Consider the following 9,888-nt stretch of genomic DNA (forward strand, 5'->3'; position numbering starts at 1 on the left):
TTTGGTGAGAAAATACTCACCATAGTCTTTAGTAAACCATAGTCTTTAGTAAAAGCATTCAAAGAAGAGGTGGTGTATCAAAATACAAAAACATTGTTATTGTAATCCTTTACTACTATTTTTCAAATAGAAACAACAAACTAAAATGTTATTGCATTGTAATCCTCTACTACTATTTTTGACAAATTGGAGTTTTCAGCATGTAAAATGGAAAGTAAATACAATAGCACACACTCTTGCATGATTTCCTCTTTACGTGCAACTTATTTTTTAGATTTAGATTTCAACTTCACACCTTTACAAAGTAGACTGACATTAAACTTTTTGTTTATATCAACTTCTTTAATGTGGTGTGTGTGTATATATATATATATATAAAAGATAATTCATAATTAATACCTACCATACGGCTATTTCCTCTATTCTTCCCTTCTTCCACCTACAGCCTTGCACTGTTTTTTGTTCATCTAATTGAATAGGTTTTGTGTATTTTTTGTCTATTGTTTAACATAATTTCGTTAAGTTTTATCCTATTTATATGGTTATTGTTTGAGAATCAATATTAAATAGAGTTAGACATGATTTTTTAATTATTATTTTGTACATCATATATAAATGACCATCAACTAGAGCACACTTCTGTTTAGTTTAGTACAGAAAGTCTAGCTCCATTAGCAATCACGCATGTCCATAAAACATGAGTTACAGTTTCATTTGAAGTTCTACATATTAGACAAATTGCTTCAGCAGGAACACCATGCCTAGATAAATTGCACATTGTAGGTAAAGAATTACTTAATGATCTCCAAAGAAAAAGTAAGACATTTTTCCCCTTCACTTATTTTATTCTATCCATGCCTCAATTACCTTTTTTTTTTAGTTTTTAGTTTTTTTGCTTCTTCTTTATTTAATTATTTTTATTCATCATTCGTATTACTCATATAGTTAACTGGGAAGCTATTGTCTGCTATTCTCTTTACAGTTTAAGCTTTACTCTAGGTTGATGAATTTCTGTATTATTGGAATTCTACTTTAGTTGATGTGATTAAGTTTTGTATTTTTTAGTTGTTATTTTTTTATTCTCTTTGATTTCATAGATGTTATCATATTGCATTATAAAGATAATATATAAGAATATAATGTTATTTTATTACATAACATGATTTAGATAATTTGGTATTTATTATTATATTTTTTATTTTTACTTTTTTCCTTCTCTCTCACATTCTCTCTTGAAAAAGTTGTTATTCTCTTTCTCTTATTTTTTATTCTTTCTTGCAACTCTACTTTATATTGATGAATCATTGTGATTTTTAAAACTTTATTTTGGGTTCATACGTTTTGGTGTAGTATTTTTTAGTTCCCCATCACAAGTAGTATACTCTCACATTTTCTCTACAATGAAATTTAGAGAATAACCTATAAATATTTAATATAAGTTTGATATGAGTTTTGATTATCATGATAATCTCTTTTAAGATAATGAATAATTTATGTAAATAAAAATTATACATACATACATATATGTATATATATTTATTTATTTTGCTTAAATATATAATCAACTTCATACAATTCATTTAAAAGTAATGACTTTAAAACAAATGAATAACTACCATAAAGATTACATTTACATATTCATAGTCTTTATGTTTATAAAAACTTTTACTTAAATTTAACTTTACTGAAGTGGACTGAAATGTTATATAAATGTGGTTTAACAAAAGTGTAGTAACAATAAATATTATTTAACAAAAGCGTAGCAACAATAAATGTTAAGTTTAATATTTTAGATATTTCAAATTTCCTTCAATTAACATATCTCACTTTACAATAACAAGGAAACAGCCTATATCCTCAACCTTGTTGAAGTACTAGTTCTGTCCATTGATATGGCCCATGACCCACCTGTGCGTTCATCGAGCAGAACATCACGAACATGTTGATCTCTATCACCGACCCCAGCTAGCCTGCCCATTTTTTGTTGTTGTATCACCAAAACTGATGCTGTAATCCCAAGATCCGGTGAAGCAAGCATATCACCAATGACTCCAAGCTCAGGGCACTCACTCCAATCGCCAAGTCCATAAAGAAGAGGAGAGTCTTGGTGGTGTCTCCCTACTAGTATTAGATCAAAACAATCTGCCATTTCTCTTATAGATGCAGAAAGATCAACTCCATTTCTTACCACCTCTTCCACAATCACGAATCTCTCATTTCCTGCATTTGCTTCCCTGTATTCATTAATCAAGTCACTCTCGAGCTTTCTATCTTTAGTATTTTCAGCTCCAAAGATTAAGAACCGGACGACAGTTAGATCAACTTTTTCATTATCTGTCATTCGGGCACCATAGGCTAGTGACTCTGCATCATCTACACCACCAAGGTAGATTACAGCAACATGATATAATGGATGACCAACTACAAGTGACATTGACCCGTTAAGGACTCCCCGGTCTATAAGGATTCCAACTGAGCACGGTGCACTTTCGAGCACTTTAAGGTTCATTGCCTTGATGCCTCGGTTAACTGACTCAATGGAACCATCTATAGCCCATTGCTTATGAAATGGCACAATCACAATGGTGGCCCTTTTGTCTATTGCCACCCTACAAATGTCATTGTGAGTTATTTCGAAAGGTGAAATGCAAGTGAATGCCTCGACGCTGGCACTGCCTTCACTTTGGAGCTCATAATGTGTTAAGGCATTAATGATTAGATCACTGCCGGTTGTGTTTGTACGTTCGGTTCTAGAGGCTTCGTGTGGTATAAGCATAGGTTGTCTTCTACCCTCAAGCTCAACGAGGGCAATTCCTATTACTGAAATGTGGGTCTCTGGGGGAGCATGGGAAATTTCAAGAAGATTTATAATTGTACAAACATTTTCCTGGCTGTGAGTGCAGACTAAGATTCTGAGGTCTGATTGACGGTGGCAATGTTGGATGGTACTTCTCTTTATTGCAGTGTATTGCCCGGAAGAGTCATAGAAGAATGTTATTAATGTCGTTATGATTGCAGTTATCACCATCACTACGATCACTGCCAGAGTAAATCCTTCATCTGTGAGAACCTGCAGTTGGAAAGAGAGAGTATCATTTCAGGGCCAACAAAAATATATGAAGGCAGGTTTGCCAAGCGTGCTATAGAAAATCTTTGTTGAAAAATGACTTAGTTCAAAATAGCTGGAGACAAAGGCTTTTTCATCCCTTTTTAGGCTCCTCTATTCTATACTAACCAACAGTAAGAAATTATTCTATATCCACTGTATAATTTGTATTACTCATCCTTCTCAATAGCCACATAATTTTCGTGTGAGAAATTTATATTCAACTTCTAAATCTGAGCCCACTGTTTGGGGAGATAGGTCTTTTTTTAAAGAATTGAGTTCCATTAGTTATCTCTAGGCAAGTTACACTGGCTAATAGAACCCATTCAATCATAATGAAAAATGTTAAAACGTTAATTTCAATTTTATAACAAAGAAGCATACAAACTGATGTAATATAATATATGTAATCGGTGCCATATTAACAACCTAACAAATAAATTTCTAAAGTTTACAATTTATAATAAAAAGGTGATTTTTTGTTTCATACCTGAGCGTTCCGAAACACGTTGTAAAGCATAAGCTCACTGACGCCTTTGGCGTTCATAATAAGCGCAACAATAAAAGCATCTCTTACGGTCATCTCATTATAGATGGCTACTACCATAACCACACACATCTTGACCATGCAACCAGAGAGAACAATAACCGCCACAACCCAAAAACTCTGGAAATGAACTTTGAAGATGTTGGTCCTCAGCCCACTAATGGCAAGGTAACTTGGGTAGAAAAGCCCTGAAGAAAAAGCATCAAGCTTTGATACCAAGGAAGCTCCAAGGGGTGGTCCTTCAGGAACAACAATGCCCAAAGCTAATGGCCCCAAAACATAATGCTGCCCAATTACCTCACTCAAAAGCCCCGTCAAAAGAACTGTAACGAAAATGGCACAAATCCAGCTCTCGCCGATGGGTTTCCCACTTGGTACACGTTTTATCATCCGTTGCAATATTGGCCTTACGATATGTACAACAGCAGCTATAAGTGCAACCATTGATCCAACTGACCATAGCGGTGCTAGTTTACTGTTGCCATTTCCAGCAAATGCTATAGTAATTGCCGACAAAGAAATACCAAGTGCATCACAAACCATTGAGGTAGAGAGGGTTAAACGGCCAATATCACTGGTTAGCATCTTTAGCTCGGTTAAGAGGCAAGCCACGACTGGAAAAGCTGAGAAAGATTGCGATAAGGCGATGAGGGGGAGCCAGTTTTGATCTTGCATAACAAGATGTTGGGTAAGGAGGAATGCTAATGAACCACAGACTACGAGTGTTGAGAAGAATGATGAAAATGCAATGGCCAAGGCCTTTTTTCCTGGCCGAATTATACTGACAGGATCCATCGTCACTCCTACTGCGAATAGGAAGAACATGAGGCCAAATGTAGCAACTGTTTCAATCACCATGCTGCCTCTTAGTGGGAACAGTGTTGCTGACATGACATCTTTATCCCCTAGAAGGGATGGCCCAAACACCATACCACCCTGTTGCCATTCATGCATGATTTTGTCAAATACAATGAAACATATATATAACTTGGTGATATCACGTGTAATAGAATTTTGATATTTACATTTTGCTTGAGCTTCTAGTTATAAGCTTTTTTATTTCTTTTATTTTTTTCATCTCATTTTATTTGATTTTTTGGCTAATATTTTCTAAATATAGTTTTTAAAAAACTATATCCTATTATTCTGGTTTAGAATAAGATTTTGAAAAAAGAAATAATATGTCCACAACATTTTTACAATATATCTTAAGTAGCAGGTTGTTATTAATTGTTATTGTTGGGGTAAAAAAGTAATCTTAGTGTTAAGTTAAAATTTGAACCAATAACTACTAACCACCTATAATTTGTTGTGAAAATGTGAAAATGTTGTAAATGTAACACATCTCTTTTGAAAATGGCTAAGAGGGTGTTTTCAAAATACAAAAAATGTTTTTAATGACATAACTGTAAATAAATTGAAAATAGTGGATCCCAAATATTTGTCCAAACTCTTTTATATCTTCTTAAATTAAGGAGCTTATCTTTTTTTTTTTTTTTGAGAAATGATACGTCTACAACATTTTTACAACAAATCTTAAGTGGCAGGTTGTTACTGGTTGTTATTGTTGGGGCAAAAAAGTAATCTTAGTGTTAGGTTCAAATTTGAACTAATAACAACTAACCACCTATAATTTGTTGTGAAAATATTGTAAAAATGTTGTGGACGTAACATTTTTTTTTATAGGAATTTATCTTTATCACAAAAAGAATTTTCACACTTCAAATTTAAAAATTATCATTAAAAAAAAAAAAGAACATGGTAAGCTCTATACCCTTATTATTATCAACAAAAAAGAAGAAGTAATCTACAGATTCTTCATATTAATTTTTGTAAATATTTTTTTAAAAAACATCTCAAAAATAGATATGGTCCCCCAAACAAATTTTTTTTTGAGTATTTTGAAAATTGTTCTTAAAAGTGGCAGCCAAATACATATAATATAAAAATTATTATCTAACAACTAGTTTCAAGTTCAATTTTTTGAAAATTGTTTTTATATTGTATTGAAAACATAAACAAAAATCATCCTACCAATCAGGTCCTTAATGGTTCTAAATGATGCATGTTGGTCTTGTAGTGATGCATGAGAGAATTCCTAATTGTTATGAAATGATGAATTTATAAATTTTTAAAAAATGGGATAACGGAGAGAAAATTTGAACTCATGTGCCTCTGAATCATAATAAATTATAAAATTTTCCAAAATTTTAAGTTATTAAGAAATTGTGAATTTGATCACTTAATCATTAATCTAACAAAAATGATATTGTTTGATGAAATATGCAATTGTAGTATTATTTTGATCACTTAACCATTAATCTAACAAAAATGATATTGTTTGATGAAATATGCAACTGTAGTATTATTTTTCTTCTAATTTAATTTTAGAACTTTTATAGGTTGTACACTTTTTGCAAATGTGTACAAAATTGTATATATTTTGTGTGCCTACAAAACTAATATTTTTTCCTTTAATAAAGTAAAGTGGAAACAGATAGTAATAAAAAAATGGTCAAAGAGCAGAACAGATCATGAAATCATGCAACACAAACTGGGGGGGAATATGCATGGAAGAGAAACCTTACAAAAATCTGTGATACAACGCTTGACTGTCCAAGAGGCCTGAGACAGGTGTTTATTAGGATCGAGACTAAGGAAATTAAAGAAATTTGCACCAATAGAAGTGATGTTGGGGACATTATAGGGTTTCCACGAAGCCAGATAGTTGTTTCTGGCACGACGCGGGGATCATGGCATACCAGAGTTTTGCCCCCAACACTCAGGACCATGTCAGCGATAGAGTGATTAGATTGTAATGTTGAATTCATTGTGATTTGCTTCCAAGGAGGATCAAAGAAGAATATGGATTGAAGAAGATGAAGAAGAAGAAAGTACAAGAGAAAGATGGGGTTGTTACACACCGAGAGACACAGAGAGAGAGAGAGAGAGTGAATGGGACACGTTTTTATCCCCCTGTTCTAGGAAATTAAGGAGAGGTCGACCACTTGTTTTTTGTTTCCTAAATTCTGTACGGTTGAACTTCAACTAAGGCAGTTAGTTTTTTCTTTTCTTTTCTTTTGTGAATCAGTAAGATATTTGATCATATCATGTGAGATATATATATCGCTTGGGTTTTTTTTTTTTTTTTTTTTTTTTTTTTTTGAGGGGATTCTTTTCTTTTCTTTTCTTTTGTACTTGACTCTGTTTTTTTTTAATAAAATTCTTCATGTTGTTCATAATATATGTATATATATATATATATATATATGTGTGTGTGTATTTCGCTTGTTATTACTGGCCTAGTATATAGGTACAATCTGGTTCTGTTTTGTGAGATATTATTTCTGACATTTTCTCTAACATTGGTATAAAATTGTTTTTAATAAATTATATCCATTATAATTTGGGATTACTATATTTTCAAATCACCAAAAAAAAAAAAAAAAAAAAAAACCTAGTGATAAAAATCTGATAAGTATTTTGTTGTACTTTATAAAAATCTGATGATACACAATAGAATATTATACGGATTTGTAACAATGTGAAAGAAAAAAAAAAAGTAATAGATGGACTTTAAATATTCTATGAATAAATAGCGAACACTAATTTTTTTGATAGATTAAGATAAATATGAAAGTTAGTTTGTTTTTTATTTTGCGCATAAGAAAGACGTCCATTAACTATTTAAAATTTAAAATACTCAACTTCTAATCCTTATCTTATCTTTTATTTTATTTTTTAATAAAATAAAACTTTTAAAATTGTTTAGAAATCTCTCTTACTCGGTTAATCCTTAACTAAATTTAAAAATTTTAGATAAGTAAAAACTTAAAAATTCTTTACGCGTTTAAGGCTTGATAAAAATTGGTTAGGATAATCAATTATCACTTTTCTTTACACGTTTCTTTTTTGAGAGATGCTACGTCCACAACATTTTTACAAATTTTCACAATAAATCATAAGTGGTTAGTTGTTATTGGTTTAAATTTGAACCTAATACTAAAATTACTTTTTTGCCCCAATAATAATAATCAGTAACAACCTGCCACTTAAGATTTGTTATGAAAATGTTGTAGACATATCATTTTTCTTTCTTTTTATTAGAAATTCTATTAAGAAAATGTGGAGAAGGTAAATATATGGAGAGTTTTTTTTTATTTTTTTTTTATTTTTTTTTTTACAAGATAGAATTCTACTTTAGCCTAATCTAAGTGTATATGTGTGTGAAATAGGAATTTATTAGAAGTAGGAAGACATTTCATCGTAGAAATAGGAATTTATTATTTTTTTCAGTTTACTATTTTAATGCCATTTTTAAGTTTTAGGTAGGGGTATTTTTGACAGTAAAAAAAGTAATAACTAACTTTCTTTTGCCAATTTACTATTTTAACCTCATTTTTAAGTTGTTGGTTAATTAATTTAGGGGTATTTTTGACAGAAAAAAAACAATAACTAACTTTCTGAATCCTCATAATATATACAGACAGATGAGAAGTACTACATTCACAATATTATCACAACAAATCCTAGATAATAAGTTGCATGGGTGGCGCTTTATATAATTGAGGATAATTGAGGGTGGTCATAGGACCACCCTATACTTGGAAAAAAAGACTATACTAAAAAAATGAATTCTAAATTAATATGGGTTGTTGACCACTCTAAAAAAAACCTTGACCACCCTAAAAAAAACTTGAACATCCCAAATAAAAATTTTCCCATTAAAAATAAAATTTGACCTCTTCAAAATTTTGGTTTATTGAAGATTGAACCAAAAAAATTGCAAGAAATACTATGTTTACAATATTTCTTTCACAACAAATTTTAAGCAACGGGTTGTTTCCTGTGGACAAAAAAACAATTTTAGTATGTAAATAAGAATTAATAACAATTGTTAATTAGAATTTGTTGTGAAAATATTGTGGACGTAGTATTTATCAAAAATTGACCAAACAAACAAATTAGTCTAAAAGCTCAAATCAAATGTTTAATTGTAATATTTAATTTTTTTTTTTTCAAAAGGCATATTTTAAAATTGCTATTTAAAAAAAAAAGCATATATATATTGTAAGGACTCAATTTGTGACGATCCCAAAACCAGTTTTGGGTTCGTACGTTAAAAGGCCTAAACAATATAATTTGTAGAGCGTGGGTGTTCAAGAACTAGATTAACCTCCGTAAAATAAAAAGATTCAACCTCACGTTTATTGATGGATCAGAGCTGATACAACAATCGGTTTTTCTTTAAAACAAATACAGTTCTTTTCTTTTCAAGTTTCTTTCTGAGTCTTCTCTTTCTTTTTCTCTCTGTTCCCATCCTCCTTCTGCATGCTTTTCTTTCATGTTATATACCGCCCTCTTTGTTCCATCTTCACCACACACGTGTAGGTTGGATTCAGGGGATCTCTTTCTGTCCCATCTAACACCTTCTGGAACCTCCTTCTAGCAGCTGTAAGGCTGCTTCCTCACTGTTCAGGCATCACTTCCACATTAATGCGGCCAGAGAGTTGGTTGAGAGGCAATTAATGCGGAGGCAATTGTTACCATAGATATTTGTTTGCCTTCTCTCTCTCACCTTTGGCCCCTTATCCCACCTTTAGTGGTGACGTAGCTCCGAGGTACGTTTGTAACAAGATGACATCCTGATCATCCTCGGACTCATATTGCCGAGAAGGGTTCTGTCCACGGACGAATACTGAACTCTCCTTTCGTGATATTCACTCTTCCCTTCGTTTGGTTACACCTTCAATCTAATATGGGCCTCCTCGGGCAGGTTTGCATCCTCAGATGGGCCACAGGCCCACTTAACTTGACTTTAACAACTTTAGTGACCGACCGGCCCCCACAATAGCCCTTCAAAATCTTGCTTTTCGACTCCTCGGGAGAAAAGATAGATTTTGACGTCATAAGCCCATACCCAGTTATGTTTGGAGGCATGCTTCTGACGCTTCAGTATCCCGATTCTAGCAGCATTAAATTTTGGCGATGCCCTTGTCTCCCACGTTTGATGGTGAGATGCAAGTCAAACGGTGGAGGGCCTGTCTCGTTTCATGAGCGGGAATTTTACCGCTCATAATTTCTACACGACTATAAAGGCGTTTCTCAAATCAATTCTCTTTCTTACCTTCGGTGACCACACAGCTCCAGAGCTCATACACTGAATCTGCCTTTCTCCTTTTTTATCATTTTCCTGGTGCTTACAAATAATCACATCTTGTCCAAGGTTCCTCTT

The 9,888-nt window shown here is 32.4% G+C and overlaps 1 protein-coding gene across 1 annotated transcript; it reads right to left on the bottom strand.

The window, feature by feature from the left end:
* Positions 1-1,849: 1,849 nt before the first annotated feature.
* Positions 1,850-6,445, bottom strand: LOC126696660 (cation/H(+) antiporter 15-like). The gene is made up of 3 exons (XM_050393347.1): positions 6,242-6,445; positions 3,597-4,589; positions 1,850-3,070 (listed from the first exon to the last, which is right to left on the bottom strand). The coding sequence occupies exons 1-3, from the start codon at positions 6,443-6,445 to the stop codon at positions 1,850-1,852; spliced, it is 2,418 nt and encodes an 805-aa protein (XP_050249304.1).
* Between the last annotated feature and the right edge of the window lie 3,443 nt (positions 6,446-9,888).

The sequence above is a fragment of the Quercus robur genome, chromosome 8, assembly GCF_932294415.1.
Source record: "Quercus robur chromosome 8, dhQueRobu3.1, whole genome shotgun sequence".
NCBI classification, from domain to species: domain Eukaryota; kingdom Viridiplantae; phylum Streptophyta; class Magnoliopsida; order Fagales; family Fagaceae; genus Quercus; species Quercus robur.